Genomic DNA, 19315 nt, shown 5'->3' on the forward strand with positions numbered 1-19315 from the left:
CACCCATTTCAAATGCTCTTGTACTTTGAGGCTTGTACTTTTGGGTGTTTGATTGTGTGTATTTAGGTTGTTGTTTTAGAGGAGATTGCTTTAGCTTTTGAAGTCCCTTAGGTTTTCTGGTTTTGACGTGTTGGTTTTAATGTTTTTAATATTGGGGTTGCATATGTTTTTAAAATTTCCAATTGCTTCTGTATTATCAATTGTACTAACACACCTGATCACATGTTTCAGTCTCTCTTGTACTTTGAGACTTGTACTTGAGGGTTTGATAGTGTGTATTTAGGCTGTTGTACTGGGGATTGCTTTAGCTTTGGAAGTCCCTTACTTTTTGTGGTTTTGACGGGGTTACATATGTTGTTGTATTCAACTGCTTTTGTATTATTTTTCCAACTACTATAACACCTAGTCACCTGTTTCAAATGCTCTTGTACTTTGAGGCTTGTACTTTGGGTGTTTGATTGTGTTACTATCACACCTGATCATGTAATTCAGCTACTCTTTTACTTGCTCTACTTTGTATTATTGACGTTTTTATATAATGGGGTTACATAAATTTTTAAATATTTCAATTTGATTTTGTATTCACAAATCTGAACACCTGAACACATTTTTTAATTTTTCTTGCTTGTACTTGAGGTTTGATCATGTGTATTTAGGCTATTCTTGTAGCTTGCATTGCATTTAAGATGACTAAGTCAAACTGGTAAGGCAGGTTTATCTTTTGTGGTATACACATGAACATGGGATCATGTTTGAATAGATAGATTATAAAAGTGAATTGTTCGGTATCTAGATGTAATTTAAATACTACATAGAATCTCAAATATTTAATAAAGTGTTTGCTTGTTTTGCTATGTAAGACACTTGTAGAGTGTTTATCTTGTTAGTATGGTATGTAAATTAGGCCAAAATATGTATATCACGCACTGTTAACTGGTTATTACTTGCATTTCCTTGATCATAAAGTTCCTGTCTGGTCCAGAAGGTTTTTAATTGATTATTTTTAATGCAAGGTATCTGGACACAATATGTATATCATGCACTGTTAACTGGTTATTACTTGCATTTCCTTGATCATAAAGTTCCCATCTGGTCCAGATGGTTTTTAATTATTTATTTTTAATGCAAGGTATCCGGACTATTTCACTTTGAAATATTGAATTTTGTTAAATGAGATTTGGAATTGAGCCAACTCAAAGAGAATGAGTTTGGGTGAATAGGAATGCTAGTGAATTGATAGTATAGCTAAGTGCGTTAGGCAAGTTTGTGAATAAAGTCTTATGTGCATATTGTATTGATTTGTTAGGTTGAAAGCTTTGCATTTGTTTTGGCAATCTTGAATTCTTGATTATTGTTAGTTGCGGAGGAGGTGAGTAAATTTGCATACTCTTATATGTGCGTTGGGTCGATTACCATACGCTGGTGGATTCCGTGTGTGGTAATCGATTCGGCGTTAGGGCCTAATTTTGAGATCGGGGCCTAAGAACCCTATAGTTGTATTGAGATGAGGCCTAAGAACCTCTTTGATTATTGTTAGCGTATATGGATCCATGTATGTGTTTCTTAGGGCAAAAGTGAGTATGCAAGTGATAGTATGACGGTACCATTGGCTACATGCGATAGTCTTTTGTGTTTTTGCCCTCCTTCGTATATATATTTGTATGCAAGTTTATTCACTAAGCATTCGCTTATGTTTTAGTTGTTTACCCTTTTGATAGGTGGTTCCGGAAGAAGGAACTAATAAAGTTATGGATTGTAGAAGTTGCTAGTGATTTTGAAGGTAGCTTTTGTACATTTTGTGTCCTTTTGTATGAAAATATTGTAATGTCATCATTTTGAGTCTTGTAATCCTGAATTTGTAAGTTTGTAGTTGATATTGTGTCAAATAGGTGCTTTGACAACTTGGGTAATTCGGGCAAGTGACCCATTTGGTTTGGTAAACTATGGATATGTTCAAGTAAAGGTTGGTAACTCATTTGATGTTGTATTCAACGTTTTTGGGTCATTTTGGATGTTAGTAAACTATTTTGAAGTTTGGATGAGTTGCAAGTTGTTTTTAAGTGTCAAAATGTGGTTTTTGAGAAATTTGTGCTCCCACGACGGCTCAGTGGAATATCTCTGGAAATTTTGTTTCGGTCCCAACCTTGATTGCGGCGCAGTGGGGGATGAATCCTCCCACTGCGGCTCAGTGGAATACCTATGTTTTAGTTTTAAAAAAAAAAAAAATTCTAGTTTCTTTTCATAAACCGAGTCAAGTCCTTTCCGTTTAGAACGTCAGAATCTATTGTATACGTAAACATACTTAATTACTTATGTCTATATTGATAAAGAGTACAAATAACAAAATTGTCATTTTTTGATCGGGTCTTACCGTGTAAAGGCAACAAACCCACAAAAATAAGAAAAAGTTTTATTAAGTAAGATAGACTAGATCTAGTCTTAAAGATTTGCATATTTTGCGCTTTTGAAGTGGCTATAACTTCTTGTGTATACTGTTTCGGTAAAATCTAAAAATAGGTAATGTTAGCACGTGATTAGGCCTTTCAAAAGAATTAAGACTCACTTAAAATGGGTGTGTTTTGGTAAGTTCAAATATGAGTCCCAAAGCAGCCCGTTGAAGCTTTTTGCTAGATTTCCAATTGAGTTTAGAAGGTCGGAATCTATTGTATACGTATGTAATCATAAAGATACTTATGTCTATGTTGATAAACAGTACAAATAACAAAATTGGAAGCTAATCAATAGAGTCTGACAAATGAACTTTATAATGGGTAAGCATAACCACGTCCTTGATCCTTACCTGCCTACAAGTCCAGCAAAAGGTACAATATATCTTGCTTCCTAAATAGAACTTCTATCCTGAACCTAATTTAAGGACCAATCTTTTTGTGTTTCATTTGCTCCATAATTCTCAAGAACTGGCGGCACCACCAAGTGGGACTGGGAATGAACATTGAGGTGAGAGGGTGGTAATTCTGGACGAGGAAATAGCAGCTTCAATCTAAAAGCATCAACACCGTTCAAGTAGTATCTAAAAAGCCTTTTTGCTCTTATAAAACCAAGACGGCCATATAATGCAAGGGCCCCCTTATTTGTAACTTCCGCTTCCAACGTTACCTCCAAAAAGAAAAAGATAATTATCAGATAACCAGCTTCCTTTTTACTAATTAGCAATTATTATCACATATTGCATCAAATCAAACTGAAATTAGCAAGTGTGACGGCATCTGAACTTGGAGAGTTGTAATTTACAACTGGGCTTTTCCTGTTGTGTTGCCTCAATCATAAAACATTTATAGATTTGTTGATAACTAATTACCATCTAACTAATTACCATCTAACTTTTTGATGATTCAATATTATATAATCACTTTCGAAACACACAACCAAACACCCCTTTATTCTAGGATAAAATGTCTTTGATCTCTTTATATGATATTTATAACAATTAGATGGCATATAGGACTTGCTTAATTTCCCTTCCCTTCCCTTTCCTTAAATGATAAAGAGAAATTATTTGTTCATGGATAGTTCTCTACTTATCTACTTGGGTTCTTAGATTGTTCTCAAGATTCTGCTGATGTCTAGATGCCAAATTGATTTTTTTTTTTTTTTTTTTTTTTTATATTAGGTGCCAAATTGATAATTATTCATAGACGGGTTGATATTATCATACCCACTGTTAACTAAGTGCACGATAACACTATTAAGAATAAAGTTTCAACTAAACTATCCATCTATCGGAAAAGACAACCTGTCAATAACAAACCACTGCATCAATAAAAGTAACATACGTCCAATCAAACAAAGATATATTGTAACATTAGGATTATAAGTATCAAACAAGCTCACTACAATATGTGATCATGCTGTCGAGGCATCTAATCATAATACTATGTACCACGCGCGCTACAGATTATTGCAAGATAAGCCATCTACCTCTATATTAAACAAAAAGAACTACAGATGATGAGGCAACATCTTGTAAAGTTTAGCCCATCGTTACGTTGAGCTGAGGTATGTTGCAGATTGCACTTATTAAGGATGGGTACAAGTATATAAGTCTAATTATAAATGATGAATTAGAGCTCAACCTTAACCATTCTAATCAAGAACTTTCCTTTTAAGCAAACTTGGGAACTGGTGAATAAATTTTACAAAAAAGATTTCGGATTAATGGAAACCCGACATGGGTTGACCTGTTGCATATTAGCCGTTAGAAACTGACCCCCTTACCCAATTATGTCTACTATCATTGTTTTTATATCACATCAGAAATATGACTGAACCCTTCCCAAACCAAACATATATCATTTAAACATTTAGCTCTGACACACGATGTAAATTCCCATATCTTTGTTGTTAATGTAATGAACCTATACTTTCTTGTGATATTACAAAATGAAATCAAAATAGGTATGTCTTAATTTATCAATGTGTTGATTGGGAAACGTATAAACGAGATAGATAGGTTGTCTGTGTGATTGCACAAGAATATAAACTAGCAGAGTCTAATTAAATTACCTCTTCACAACCCGATTCCATCATCACTTTAATGGATCTAGTCACAAGTTCTGTAGCTGCAACAACATAATTTTTATCAAATGGCATAATCAAAAATCATCGTTTTCAAGATAATATATCTTGCGCGTGAATCACAAATATACATAAACATAAGAATCTTTGCGTTACCAATGCCTTTGTGACGGTAAGGTTTAAGCACGACAAGCATAGCAATGTAACCTCTAAACGTATTCCGATGCTCTCCCATTTTCGATACAACAGTTCCTATACATTTCCCCTTATGAAATGCCTACAACACAATATACATCTTAATCTAATAATAATTAAATAAATAAAACAACTTGAGAAGAAAAAAAAGATAGATATATAGTGGCATACAAGGAAGGAGAGATTGGGCCAGAGATAAACAAAGTAACGATAGGTAAAGATGGAATAAGGTTCACTAAGTTCTTCATCAACAAGCCGCATAATCAGCGGTAAATGATGTTCACCGCCGTAACTAACGTATTCTATCTCATCGTCGTCCCTTTCATTGCCACCATCCATTTCTTAACAATCGATCAATGGCCCGCCGCAGACAATCAATTATCAATCATATATATATATCGAGTATTATATTCTGTTATTAAATACCGCCGCTGATCTATTATTATGTTTGTGATTTTTAGGTTATATTATTCATTCACCGGAAATTATTAGATCAACGGTGTTTTTCTACGCCGTTAATATAACACAAAAGGGAAAGAGAATCGATTCCGTCGTTTGGTACAAGAATATATAAAAAATACTAAATTTTAAATAATAATCAAATTTAATACATATAACATCACTAAAATAAATAAAATTTTAAAAATTCTCATTCCCATCAATTATCTACATTTCATAGAGAATTGAGGGAATGGAGATTCCCTATTCTCGATTTTCTTTCCTATTCTCCATTACAACCAAACATGAGAAGTGTTTCTCATTCCATTTCCATCATTTCCATTCCATTGTACAAAACACCCCCTTAGATTGCGTAGAAAAAAAGTACTTTATTTGTTAGAAGAAAATTCATGATTGATATCCTCTAAATTTGGTCCGGTTTTATAAATAAGATTAGATCAATTTTATCCATTGAATTAAATAAAGTTTTAAACATTAAGTTTTAATCTTGACCATTTGAATTTAATCCAATAGTTAAGTTGAATCGACTCAGTGTCGATTTAAACTTTTTTGGAGTATTAAGCGAGATCAATTTTTGAGTACCCTATTCTTAACTTCCAATTTAAAGTTATCGAATGCAAAAAATAAGTGTAGCTCAGCTAATAACTATTAGTAAAAAAATTTGTAAATATTGATTTAAAAAACCAATAAAAACGTTAATCTAATGGAAAGCATATAATGGCATCCAACCCAAAGTCTAAACACTAAGCTTACTATAAAAAAAGTTGAATTTTTTGGAAGCCTAAAGTGATGGCTTAGTCTATTAACAATTGTAGAGCCGGATGTGATCAACTTTTTTTGAAAAGTATTGACTGCTATATCTATTTATGATTTTATGTACGTTTGGAGTTCTAGCACCCATCAAAACCCAAGTAGAGACTACTGCCATGGGTTGGAAGATATTGAAGGCTTGAAGCTGCTAGCTATTTTATTCAACTCTTGTGGAAAATGTTGTTCAAAAACTGTTGCTTTAAAGTTTAGATATATCTGATGAGTGCGATCCAACGTCTGTGAGTTTCTAGAGAACTATTATGCAGTAGATTATGAAAGCTGGTGGAAGTGACCTCCCCAATTTTGCCAATTTGCCTTGTATTGTCTACTACATGTTTATGTGTTGCAAGTATATCTATATCTATATCTATATATATATATATATATATTTATATCTATACTCCCTTATAATACAAACTAGGTATTCTATTTTTAGAATCTCTTAATCTCTTAAAACATTTATAGCATACATCGTTTATCTATTAAATTATTTTCATTAACTCCTTCAATCACATAATTATTTTATATCAAATTATCTATCTCACTCGACACCGCCACCACCGACGAACCGCCGTATTGCTCGGGTATTCATCTAGTTTGGAACAATACACAAAGCTATCAACTGGATCCTACCAAGCAATCATTTGTGAATTCCAAATTACAAAGCAAAATCACATTCACTTACAAAGAACATTATATGAATGTCTTGTGACATAACACATTTTTAATGGTACAAACATGTCGTTTCCTTTGGCTGACTTTGCAAAAATATCCACATCAACCACATTAACAACCAAATTATAAAATCTGTCTGATAAACCCTGATTATCTATTTACTTCTCGAACATGAATACATTCATCACCCATACTAACTAATAGCGACGACCACCCGAGGTTGATAAGAGGACTTTATTAGCTTTCTTTCCTTTCTTTCCAATCTCAGTGGTTGCCTTAGGTTCAACAGGTTTTGCTCTCGATATAATATTTGCGAAAGATGGCATGCCTCCTGATGGTACGGCTGTATAAACAATCCAATATATTATAAGAATGACATCTGATAATCTGACATCTTGTACTTGTTATATAAAACTAAAGTGTAGTCAAAGATAGACGGCAAATACAATTTCGAGTAATACCAGGTGAAGAACCACTTGACATTTGGGGTTCCTCTACTCTTAGTGTAGGAGAATCATGAGCTGCAGCAAAACCAAGCCTGGCAACATTTGAAAATAGTGGCCTTTCCACAGCTGATGGAGGGCTAGACGATGTTACGGAAGAGCTTCCTAAAGCTTCAAATCAAAGGGTAAATATTTCAGAGCTTATCGCTACAAATCATTAATATCAGCTGGGCCCCAAAAGCAGTACTTCAATTAATTATAAGAGAAAAATTAATTCTCCTTTAAGCCATAAAAGGATTAGTAAAAGGTGAAGTATATAAACAGTTCAAGTGATAGACACAACATCAGCTGATACATGTTGAAGAAGCAGTGGAATTCAGACATCAAACGATATTCAGATAAAGACACAAAAACCCATCCTACAACTCCACATGGTCCAAGAGGAATCAGATGAGTCTATAAAAACTTAAATTGTATTGTATCATGGATTGTCAATCCTTTAAACATGCATCAGAATGTAGATTAGATCATAAGGATAAAGCCATACTGATTCATGATTGATTAAAGAAACAATCAGTAACCTAAATATATAGACGAGTTATTCAAAGATGAGTGAACAACAAAAGATTAATCTTTTTGGTGTGTGGGGAGAAGACTAGACTACACAAGAAAGATAGATAACCACCCAGGGGCTCGAGATCATGACAATTACATCAAAAACCAAATAAGGGAACATTTATATACCTTCAAAATCATCCAAGGAGAAAGCAGGAGCATAATCATAAGAAGCTTGACTATCAAACGCTACAGGCCCATAATTTGCAGCGGCGGCTTCTGCCTTGACTTTCTCCTGTTGTTCCTGCATGTAAGAGTGTAAGACCAAGAAAATTGTTATCCAAGTGTGCTCGCAAGTTAGAAAAAACAGCAAAAAACGCAACAGTATTATATTTGAACTTCGAATCTAAGTACTGTTGCTACAATGAAACCGAGTAACACTAGAAGGGGACCATTCCCCGACTCCCCGTACTACTATTACGTGTCATAACAATAAACAAATCAAAAGATATTATAGGTTCCTGGTAGTAGCACATACAGACCTTTCTGGCAACCCTTTTCCGCTGCTTTTCCCTACTTTTCAGCTCATCCTCAAAAGGAGAAAGGGAACTAGGAGGCAACACTCCAGTGAGATCGATTTCACAAAGCTGAAATTAATCAGCACACGAGTAAAACAAAATTATTACAAATTTGTTCGCAGAGGGAAGATTTCTTAACTACCCCTTTTCTTTAATTTTCGGATTATGGTTTGGCAACATACCTGAAATGTTGTTGTCAAAGAAAAATGGCTCAGGTAGCGATACCGCCTTCTCATGGCTTCAGATTGTGTAATAGAATCCAGCTGCAAAATCTTACCACTGACCCTGCAATTTGTAAATTTTAATTTTAGAATTAAGGATATAAAGAAACATCTGAATTTTAATTACAATTAGCACTTGCAGGTAGAGCTACAAAAGCATCTTGGAAGTACCATATATTAGATAACAAATAGTAGTTTCATGAGAACAAAGAGTTTCTTGAGAGAAACTTGATTCTTAAGTATATTGAGAACTCCCGACCTTTGAGGAAGCCTATCGTAGCTTCCATAATGGTGTAGAAGGCACTTCATATTCAGTGGATGGAGTATGAGGTGCTGACCATCAGCTGCCTGAAATAAGCAATATATGGAGAGATAGATTAATGTTACTAAATTTCAAACAATAGATTAATTTTACTAAATTTCAAACTATTTACCTAAGCTGTACTAATAACCATTACAAATACAAATACAAATTCTTTTTTTTTGGATATTTCAAAAACAACTGCAGCATTGTCTTTATCGGCAAAACACAAAGATATAGTTATATTCTTACCAATACTTATCATTACAAAAGACTAAAGGCACTAACTGTTGTCCACGAGATTCTTGTTATTTTTGTAACTGGGAAGTATTCTTGGGGATTTGGATAATGGTGTCATGTGAGAAAAAGATTAAAAAAAAAAAAAAAAAAAAAAAAAAAGAGACATCCTGGCAAAAGAAGAATATTTAGAGTTACCTGATAAAAATCATATGATCCCTTGATCTTCTTATCTGTGGAACCATCAGATGGGAACTGTATGCCCTTGCTATCATCATAGGAAGAAGACAAAGTTTCAATATGGCCTTCATCTGCTTCGTCCATGTCAGCAGTTTGAGTAAATGAAGATTCATTAATGTTAACCATCTCTGATCCAGCCTCGAGAAACGATTCATCATTGACACCAGTTGGAAGTTCTTCAGACATAAAAGAACCAAAATTTAAACTTGGTGGAGAACCTCCATGTATAGATTTAACTTTACGAGAGTTGATCCCATCGACATCCCTATGTTCCTTCCAATATTTCTTCCTTTCTTCTAGTTGTTCCATTGCCGCACAGACATATGGAAGTCTTTCCAGGTCATCAACAAGCCCCGACTCTGCTCTAGCAAGCCAACTATCTAAATCTGACATTGCTTTCCTAACTGATAGCTCAACATCTCCCGTAAAAGTGAACTTTGAAAAGGAGTCATAGACTTCCTCCTGTTCATCGACCATTTCTTTCTGTTTTGCACTTAAAGTTAATGAATCTTTATCACGTGTCAAAAGCATAAATTCGATGACATCACCAACGCAATGCTGCTTGACATTCTCAATGTAAATGGTATACAAGTCTTTTGATGATATCATCATGAAACATAGAGGACACTTTTTCCAGCATTCACGTTTATGATCATCTTCACCAATCAAAAAGTATCTCAATATACACGAGAAACAAAAGATATGACCACATGACGTCATCTGTGGACACAAAAGTTCCTCCAAACATATTGGACAAGTTGCTGCATGAGGGGTGAAATACTTCAAGCATATGATATCCTGCCATTGCAACATCTTATCCGGATCCATCATCTCAGGAGCATGGTTGCCAGAATCCAACAACACAAACTTATAATTTGCTTGAAGAAACAAATCTTTGTTATAAGGCTTTCTCTTCGGCAATCTTTTTGCAGGAGTAGGCCTTGATTGTGGACGAGTAATGGGATCATAATGAAAATTCAGTAAATGATTAGCATTACCTCCCTGTGCTTTCCGTCCCACTGATGTTGGACCGCCCCCTTGATTGATTCGGGATCCCCGATGACCACCCGATGAGCCTATGGGTTGAGAAAATCCAACACTGGATTGGCCAGAAACATTTTTCTGAAAAGGCATCTTCTTTCCATTTAGTTTATTTTCATCTTTCACCTTTAGCAATCAAAGAAATACCATAATGAATTTGTAAGTCATAATTCAGTGTAACTGTGTAAATGCATCTAAAGCGTATGTAAGCATATACAGATATATTTCTTTTTGTCATCAAGAGTTCACCTTTTTGGAAGATCCACCAGAAACTTCCGGTGCTGCAGCAGCTGATTCTACATATAAGTAAAAACGTAACAACAATCTGTTAGTCCACTCTCAATATCTTGATCCATTAAAAGCAAAGGGATATTTAAAAGTAACTTTCTATACACCAATAGGAATTCCTATGTTTTCTTCAACTGGCTATATATATATATATATATATTTTGTAAAGTATACATAACTTTTAATAAAATTATATAAACCAACCGATTTTCTTTACACAAATTTTCCCTGTTCAAATAAATGCAAATACCTTTCTAACTAATAAAAAAAACACTTGAAACACAATTTAGGGCAATCTTACAATACACAGCTTACATTACATTACAGTGTCATACACAGCTTACATTACATTACAGTGTCATCATTTTTGAATGTTGGGTTCTTTCTCACAGAATGTAGTGATCAATCAGGATTAACAATTCACATCAAACCATTCAAACCGTGATATCTTAGTTAACTTACCCTACCCATCTATATAGCCGATAAAAATTAACCAAATTATATACTCGTATTAACTACCATTCTCATTTAATATGTTGATTGAGAGTGAGAATATCACTGCACATAAAACCACTTGACTTTACCTCAACCTCCCTAACTGTATGCACTGAACTACAATTCATTATGGCAGCATCTATTATTATAATATAATATGAATACTCCTCGAAGTGTGATTTGTTTGCGAGCTACTCAAGTTTGACTCGTTAAAACATCGAGCCCAAGCTTGTTCTTAACTTAAAGCTTGTTGAGCTCAAGCTTCAAACTTGGTGTTTGGTTAAGCACATGATCCTAAAAGAGTTAATATATAATTGAGTTTAACAATATGCTATATATATAATTTACTAATTGCCATTCGTAATCGTGATCTGCATAAGAAGCCATTCATTATATCCATACAACTTTATGAATTTTATTTCTTTAATATTATCGATAAGAGACAAATTAACTAAATGAGTAAATTCTTCACCTCCTATATATATCTCGTTACGTTTTTCATAATTTAAGCTAAACTAACAATAAGATCCGACCTCAAGCTTGCTCACAAGCTGAGTTCGAATCTCGAAACGAGCAGATATCGAGCTGAGCTTTTATTATTTTAATAAGCCGTATCAAGCAATTCTACTTAACCTTAAGTTATAAAAAATAGTATATATACAATAAATATTCTAGGGTTTCAAATCAGGGGAATGTATACAAAAAATAAATAAAAAAAAGAGAGAGAAATAAATAAATAGAAACCTGTGAAATTGTTGACTGGGTGATCCGACGAGATACGAAGAGATTGAAAAGAGTGTGATTGATGGTGGGGAGGAGGTGAGTCAAGTTCTGTTGATCCATGATTAATACTAGGGTTTTGAGAATTTATATGTGACGGTGATGACGATGTTGAACCTAGATTTTGCGAGGGCAAGATGGACATAGAAATTTATTACTTTATCTTAAGAGAGAGAGAAGAAGTTAGTTAGCTGTAGGTGGATTAGGGAGGGAAGGAGGAAGAGGCCAATCTATTTATTTATTTATTTATGACGATGACGATGACGATGACGACGACTAGAGAGGAGATTGTCTTGTTTGGATCCGAAAGCATCTTCCACCTCTACCGACTGAATGGATGAACGATGGTTTTTTAAGTTTTACCCTTCTTGATTATTTTTTCTTCGTATGTGCACCCTTGTTCATTTCCCTCCGTTTTTCTATTAGTAGACTATGACTATCACATCAAAGTTTTTTTCGAAAACTACTATCACATCAAAGTTATTCATAAGATTTATGATGATATGAAAAAATGTTTGGAAACAAAATTATTGTGATAAGAGTGGAAGATATTTATTTTTGAGTGTTTGTGAGTAAAGATGTGAATGGATAATATTTATGTGTATGTGTATTATAATGGTATGCATAAATTGATTTGGTGTTTGCGAGAAATATGAACAATTATTGTTATAACAAAGATGTATGAAAAACTCATGTAAAATATTAATTAGGTTGTGCGTGAGAAGCAATATGAACTCATACAAACACTCTATATGCTCTCGCATGTTTAATTACCAAAATCTGATTAGTTAGGTCGTTGAGGGTGACTTGGTGTCCCGGATATAGAAGCCATAGAAGGCATATGGGTTCGAAAGATCCTTTTATTACCCTTATTATTAACCCAAAATCGAAGCTTGAATTTATTATGAGCTATATTAAGTTTAGTTTTAAACTCAAAACTAATTTAAATATTTTAGCTCAATCTGACTCGATAATCGGTATTAGAATAATATAAATTAAAGTTAATATTTTTGAATTGTATAATTTTAAGATTTTTAAGCTGATTTGACAAAATATTATCAGATGATATTATATAGATATATATATATATGTGTATTTATGTATAAGGTAAATTTATGAAAATTTACAAAGTTAATATAATTTTTTCCATCATTTTATTTGTCATAATTATGTGGTTAAGAAAAAAGTCACTTCTAGTATTACTATCTAATTTAAACAAGTTGTACGTGAACGGACCCATCTTCGGGGGGTTTTCGTATCCGTCTCCGCAGAGATCTCCAGATTCGTTTAGTTGGTCAATTAAAAAATACCATACCATTTACTGGGTGTTTGGTTCACAAAGAGGAACGGGGAAAGAAAAGGATAAAGGTAAGGAATACTATCATTTATATGAGAAAAACTGACCAACAACTTCTTTTTTTTCATACATCTTTTCTTTTTTATATTATTTTCTTTACTTCTTTCTAAAGTTGCCGATCCAATTTAATAATTCTACAAATCCACAAATTGAGGATATATAGGGATGCACTTTAATTATTAGGATTTCATCTTAGTACTGGAATATTTCTCGTGTGTTGTTACATTAATCAACAGCAACGACTATATGTGATTGAAACTAATGGAATATTTCCGAAATAATTCATTTAAAAATTCAGTTACACTTCTGATTAAAAGTTGTGGATTTCAACAGAGGCATAGAAAGTATGAGGGAAAAGAACAGATTTGTGAATTGTGATTTGTGAGTATTGATTACCTTACCCCTCAATTTATGGGATAATACTCCATTATCTATTTCTAAGTATTGATTATTTTACCTTACCCCACAATACCTCTTATCAGACACCCCGTTATGAATGATCTTTACGAAATAAACAAGAATAAAGATGGATCACTTGCTTTTTCACTTGTTCAATGTTCTCTTCTTTCGGACAGAGCGTTCAATCCCTTCCATTAACATTTACTTATAATACTAATTTCTTAAAGGACCCGTCTAATGTTTGAGAAGTAAAAAACCTGTCTCCTATCAAATGAAAACTTAAAGTAAGTAATAATATAAGTTTAGATAAATTTACACATAAAAATATTTTTGGTAATGATGTTTAGCTAAATTTAATATATTTATCTCTAACAACAAATTATAATAGGTTTAACACCTTTGTTTTTAAAAGTAATTATTTTTATTGATCATGTTATCGTTATGTTTTGAATTTTTTTAATTTGTCTTAATTTTTATGTATTTTAAAATTTATGATAATTTCTCTAACCATTTATTTTTATGGTTCGATGATTAAAATTCAAATTTTTGACCCGTATGGAGTCTATATCCCTTCATTTGGTTTGTGTATCTAGAATATATTATATAGTTTACAGAACTCACTTAACCTAAAATACAATTTGTCAGCCCCGGGTATAACACTAGTTGTATTTCAATTTCAATTCTATCAATCACTTCTCATCCCATCATGGCAGATCTCATGTTTCATATAGGGTAAAATATTTCAACACCCACTTCTTTTTAATTTTTGCTCTTATCTTTTTGAATGAATAAAATGCATTATTTATGTTTTAGGGTTTTGTATTTAAACATATTGTTAGGGCTTTGAATGTTGATGTTATACGTATGAGTCTAATATTCTTTTGCATATTCCTTGGGTTTTGGAGTATATGTTTACACTTTACATAAATGTCTAAATCTCACACCACATTTAGTGGAATTTGTATCGATGTTAGTTTATAAGCATACCTTTTGTGTTTGGCAAAAGTGACTGATGTGCGACTCATTATTATTATGTGATTTTTTCATAATCATATGATATTATATATAATATAACAATCCATATTGAAACCACTACAGTGTCAGTTTGGTTAAAACTTAAAGGGCTTAGTTGGGTATTGGTTTGGCTTTTTTGGGCTTTGTAACACTAATATATTATTTAATTTTAATAAATTAACTTAATTTATGACAACAACGTATGTGTCCTTTCACGTGTTCTCAGTTTTTTTGACTGTTATATCTTCAATAGGAAAAAGAAAATATTTCAGGCTGACTATGTCTTCATATATATCAATTCTAAAGTATTACTTCCAGGCAAAATTGAAGTTGCTTTTTAAGAACTATTTTATGAGGTAATCATTAATTTATTGATATTTTTCATTTCAACACCCACTCCTTTTTAATGTTTGCTCTTATCTTTTAAATGCATTATTTCATTGTTTCTTTTTTAGGGTTACCTCTTTGTAAATAAACATATTGTTAGGGCTTTGAATGTTGATGTTATACGTAGGAGTATGATATTATTTTGCATATTCTGTGGGTTTTGGAGTATGGCTATGTTTGACACAAGCTTTTCAAGAGCTTTTCAGGAGCTTTAGCTTTTTATTTTAAACTAAAAGCTCTTAAAATATTAAAAGTTTTGTTTGAATGCAACTAGCTTTAGGTTTGTTTTTTTTTCTAAACATTCAATTTCATTAAAATTAAAAACTAGCAAGGTGCTAGTAAATTTAAGGGGGGATTACAAACAATTAGAAACAAAAAGAGGACCATTTTTTCCAGGAAAGTTTGGAGTTTTTTGTTCTACAAGATAACCAAAGAAAGCTCGATGATTTAAGTTCTTTTATGGCAATCCTAATCGATGGGGGTTTGTTAGAGAATAGACAATCATTGCGTATTTTCCAGATGGTCCATGTGTAAGCTAGCCTGATGAGGCTAATAAATTTGGCTTTCTCGTGACTGACGGTCGAGTCTTCATGGGTCTTCATGACGAGGCTAATAAAGCTTTGTTTGGAGCTTTAGCTTTTATTTGAAGGAAAAAGCTCCAAAATAAAACGTTAGTTGCGTTTTAGGAGCTTTAGCTTTTTGATGAAGTTTTTACTCTTTAAAAGTTACACAAATACCTCTTAAAGTTGCAGCTACAACTACCATACCAAACAATTTCAAAAAATAAAAGCTATAAATTACAGCTCCAACTAAAAGCTACAACTTACAGCTTCAACTAAAAGTTACAGTTAATTTTGTCAAATATACTCTTTATATAAATGTCTAAATGTCACACCACATTTAGTGGAATTTGTATCACTATTAGTTTATATGTTTACATTTTGTGTTTGGCATTAGTGACTGATGTGGGACTCATTATTATGTGATTTTTTCATAATTATATGATGATGTGTACAAACAAATTATGGGTAACTCGGGTTAATCCGTAACCGGTGGGTTTTGTTTGAAACATAACTTCACCGCCTCAATCCCCAGATCCCTCAATAAATAGATCATTGCAAACACCACAAACCCTAAAAAAATTAAAAATCTGTAAACTCAAAATCGGACGTTCAAAAATGGAAGACAGCTTCAAAGTTCGAGTAGACAAAACTTTCGGATCACTGGAACCATCTTCTTCTTCATCAACCAACCCGACCCAGCAACAAAACCAATCATCTTCACTAAACTCACTTTGGTCCCTCACCGACGAAGAAATCGAAACAAACAAATGGATACATCACAAAAAACCCACCTCTTCCGATATCAAAGATATCGATGAGCAAATTCACCGACTTAAAAACCCGAAACCCGTTTCCCCTTTTCTTCAAGGCCTTCTTGCTCAACCATCTTCAGCTTCTGATCATAACCTTCTAAAATCAGATATTCAAGAACTTGATGATGATGTGGATGATGATGATGATAACGAGGATGATGAGAATGAGAAGAAACACGAAGTATCGAAACCGGATGATCATAATGAGGAAGAATGGAATATTCGATCTTCAGTTGGCATGGACCCAACTCTGGACAATGAGGTTTAGTTTTCTTCTCTCTTTTTTTTAATTAATCAATTTGGCTTATAATTCTTGAATTATGTTTGTTTAGGAATTTAGGGTGTAGGGCGTAAACCGGAAGGGTTCTGTTATATTACATTGTTAGGTAATTGAAAGTAGGTAAAAATGCTATAGAAGTAGGCCAAACGTTGACTTAGGACGAGGAACTTGGTTTCTCGAGTATAGGTGGTTTACAATAAGAAAAATGTTGGCTTTTGGTAATTAGATTGTTTTTCGATTCATTTTAGCTTTGGTAATTGAAGTTTATAAGGCCCTGATTGAAATTTGTGAGTGAAGCTTGTATTAAATTATTACAGTATAAAAGCTTGATGTAAAGGTAGACTCTTGATATTTTCGGGCTTTGGAAGATCCAGATTACACGATTGGATCAAGAAGGAATATCCTACTTAAAGGTTTTAGAACGCTTTTATCTGTCTTGTAATACATATTGAAGACCTCATTTGTGATAAACTATTGGAATGCTCATATTTTTATTTGTAAACATGATAGCAAGTGTGCAATATCAATATGTTTTTCATATAGTCATATCTTAGTAATACCAACATGTCCGTTTAGAAACTTGTAATTACCAAAGCGGATCGTAAAAGATACAATTACCAAAATGGATTTGCCCATTGGCCGTAGTATGTTGTTATGTTATGACAATTAGCCCTTAATAGTACTTTTTAGTTTCATTTTGGTTAAGAGCAAGCATGTTTTGTTCCATTAGACAGTTTTTGAATCTCATAGGAGATATCTGCTTTTAATGGCTACTGACCTACTGTAAAACAGAATTTCACTCAATGAACGCAGTTTTAATGACCTTATCAAAAGTCAAGTATGTGCAATATTTAGTGTTGAGTGCAAGCATGTTGCATTTATTTATATGTAATTTGGTTGTTTATTGTTGTTTGTTTTCATCCTGATGCAGGAAGAGGAAGATGCTTATGACAAAGTAGCTGTAGGCAAGGATTTAGATCCCGAAGATCGCTTTTACATGAAAGATGTCAATGATTATGATGTCGAAATGGATTCTAATGGCGTGCTTCCCAGGTCATTCACTGAGGTAACAAGGGATCCACGTGCAAATCACAAGGCAGCGAAACTCAGGCTTAAAGAAGATGATGAATCTGCTAAAAAATTATGCTTGCAGGCTTCTGAGAAAAAGATTCCAGAACCAATCACGAAGGAAAATCAAATTGCTACAGAATCGAAACAACATTTAGTGATGAACAAACCTTCGGGATCAAAAGTAGTACCTTCTTTCCCTCAAAGTTCTTCTAGTGTTCCAGACCATTTGCGCAATCCTTCAAAGTATACACATTATACTTTCGATTCACTGGATGATGTTGATGAAGAATCTAATCGAAAAGCTTTTATGAACTTCTCTAATATGGTCAAGCGCTCTGCTGCCATGGAGATGGATGATGATGTTCCTGCTGATATTACAAAATCTATTATCTTCACCCCGAAAAAGAAGTCAGATGATGTTTCAATGAAGGATAGTAAGGTTGATGGACATGAAAACAAGAAAGCAGTTCCCATTAGTATTGATGATAGTGAGGTTTGCATGATGGATGAAGACGAGCCTGAAGTAGCAACCAATCTAAGTAGCGGCGTGCAGAAAGGTGGTCGCAGATATCGAACAAAGGGCAGTGTGAATGATGAATGAGGGATGCAATATGCTGATATATGTTGTCTTTTAAGTTTCTGGATATAGGATATTGTATGCGCCATGTTTTCATGGTTTTAGCTTAATGTACTACTTTCTTTGTATTGGTTGCCTACTTTTTAAGGAATATTATACAGTGGCGTTGCGATAATATACATTTTCGTGAACTTTAATGAAAAATGACTAATCTTCCAAACAAAATAGCCTAAAAATCCTCTTAACATTTTAAGAAGGTGACATATGGTATCCATTAATTCTCTTTCTTAATATTGTCTCATGGATTTTTAGGCTATTTTGTTAGGAGGATTAATCATTTCCCCCAACGCAATTTTCAAGGCAAATTAAGTGTATCATGGGCCTGTGCATGTTAGTTTGTTTTAAAGCATGATGCTACTGTTGACCGCTCGACGACTACAAAAGATGTGGATGAACTTTTACATTAGTAAAAAAAAATGAAAAATAATAAATTGTATGGGAGACGAATCCCTTTTCGACTATGAACCTCAAAACTTGGAACACTCATTATTTAACTAGTGTCATGTGTACGTGATGGCCTGCATCGACATTGTAGGGCTTGACTGATGACTGCATCGATATATATATATATATAACATTCCAGTGAGAACAGTTTTAAAATAAGAACGGTGAGAACACCTTAAAAACATTATTTTGATGCATTAAAAGTCCATAAAACTAACATAGTGTAGAACTAAATATCTTTATTTAAGTGTTTAACAACACATTCATCCGTCAAAATCATGTTTTTTGTTTTGTGCATCCATCTTGGATGCATAATCATCAAAATGATGCATCCAACAAAAAACGTGATTTTTTCGATTTTGATGAATCAAATTGTTGTTAAACACTTAAATAATGATAATTAGTTAAGCACTATGTTAGCTTTATAGACTTTTAATGCATCAAAATGATGTTTTTTAAGTGTTCTCACCGTTCTTATTTTAAAACTGTTCTTATTT

General features: G+C 33.3%; 3 protein-coding genes across 3 annotated transcripts; 1 reads left to right on the plus strand and 2 right to left on the minus strand.

Annotated features, from left to right (window-relative positions):
• Positions 1-2742: 2742 nt before the first annotated feature.
• Positions 2743-5218, minus strand: LOC122578547 (N-alpha-acetyltransferase MAK3). The gene is made up of 4 exons (XM_043750526.1): positions 4903-5218; positions 4693-4813; positions 4525-4580; positions 2743-3117 (listed from the first exon to the last, which is right to left on the minus strand). Exons 1-4 carry the CDS (start codon positions 5068-5070, stop codon positions 2866-2868), a joined length of 597 nt encoding a protein of 198 aa, XP_043606461.1. The 5' UTR covers positions 5071-5218; the 3' UTR covers positions 2743-2865.
• A 1440-nt stretch (positions 5219-6658) lies between these two features.
• Positions 6659-12233, minus strand: LOC122579355 (RING finger protein 10). Its single transcript, XM_043751518.1, has 9 exons — positions 11819-12233; positions 10541-10587; positions 9209-10417; positions 8732-8820; positions 8434-8536; positions 8216-8320; positions 7863-7977; positions 7137-7289; positions 6659-7018 (listed from the first exon to the last, which is right to left on the minus strand). Exons 1-9 carry the CDS (start codon positions 11997-11999, stop codon positions 6873-6875), a joined length of 2148 nt encoding a protein of 715 aa, XP_043607453.1. The 5' UTR covers positions 12000-12233; the 3' UTR covers positions 6659-6872.
• A 3845-nt stretch (positions 12234-16078) lies between these two features.
• On the plus strand, positions 16079-18491 carry LOC122578996 (myb-like protein V). Its single transcript, XM_043751073.1, has 2 exons — positions 16079-16648; positions 17598-18491. Exons 1-2 carry the CDS (start codon positions 16190-16192, stop codon positions 18336-18338), a joined length of 1200 nt encoding a protein of 399 aa, XP_043607008.1. The 5' UTR covers positions 16079-16189; the 3' UTR covers positions 18339-18491.
• The last annotated feature ends 824 nt before the right edge of the window (positions 18492-19315 follow it).

Source organism: Erigeron canadensis, chromosome 8 (assembly GCF_010389155.1).
Source record: "Erigeron canadensis isolate Cc75 chromosome 8, C_canadensis_v1, whole genome shotgun sequence".
In the NCBI taxonomy this organism is placed as follows: Eukaryota; Viridiplantae; Streptophyta; class Magnoliopsida; order Asterales; family Asteraceae; genus Erigeron; species Erigeron canadensis.

What these genes read in the sequence shown, in the direction of transcription:
- LOC122578996 (XM_043751073.1), top strand. Translation starts at nt 16,190, where the DNA reads ATGGAAGACAGCTTCAAAGTTCGAGTAGACAAAACTTTCGGATCACTG. An exon ending in ACCCAACTCTGGACAATGAG is followed by an intron (nt 16,649 to 17,597) that starts GTTTAGTTTTCT and finishes ATCCTGATGCAG; the next exon opens with GAAGAGGAAGATGCTTATGA.
- LOC122578547 (XM_043750526.1), bottom strand. Translation starts at nt 5,070, where the DNA reads ATGGATGGTGGCAATGAAAGGGACGACGATGAGATAGAATACGTTAGT. An exon ending in GGCCCAATCTCTCCTTCCTT is followed by an intron (nt 4,814 to 4,902) that starts GTATGCCACTAT and finishes ATTGTGTTGTAG; the next exon opens with GCATTTCATAAGGGGAAATG. An exon ending in TGGAATCGGGTTGTGAAGAG is followed by an intron (nt 3,118 to 4,524) that starts GTAATTTAATTA and finishes TTCTTTTTGGAG; the next exon opens with GTAACGTTGGAAGCGGAAGT.
- LOC122579355 (XM_043751518.1), bottom strand. Translation starts at nt 11,999, where the DNA reads ATGTCCATCTTGCCCTCGCAAAATCTAGGTTCAACATCGTCATCACCG. An exon ending in GATCATATGATTTTTATCAG is followed by an intron (nt 8,821 to 9,208) that starts GTAACTCTAAAT and finishes TGCTTATTTCAG; the next exon opens with GCAGCTGATGGTCAGCACCT. An exon ending in CTCCTTGGATGATTTTGAAG is followed by an intron (nt 7,290 to 7,862) that starts GTATATAAATGT and finishes TTTGATTTGAAG; the next exon opens with CTTTAGGAAGCTCTTCCGTA.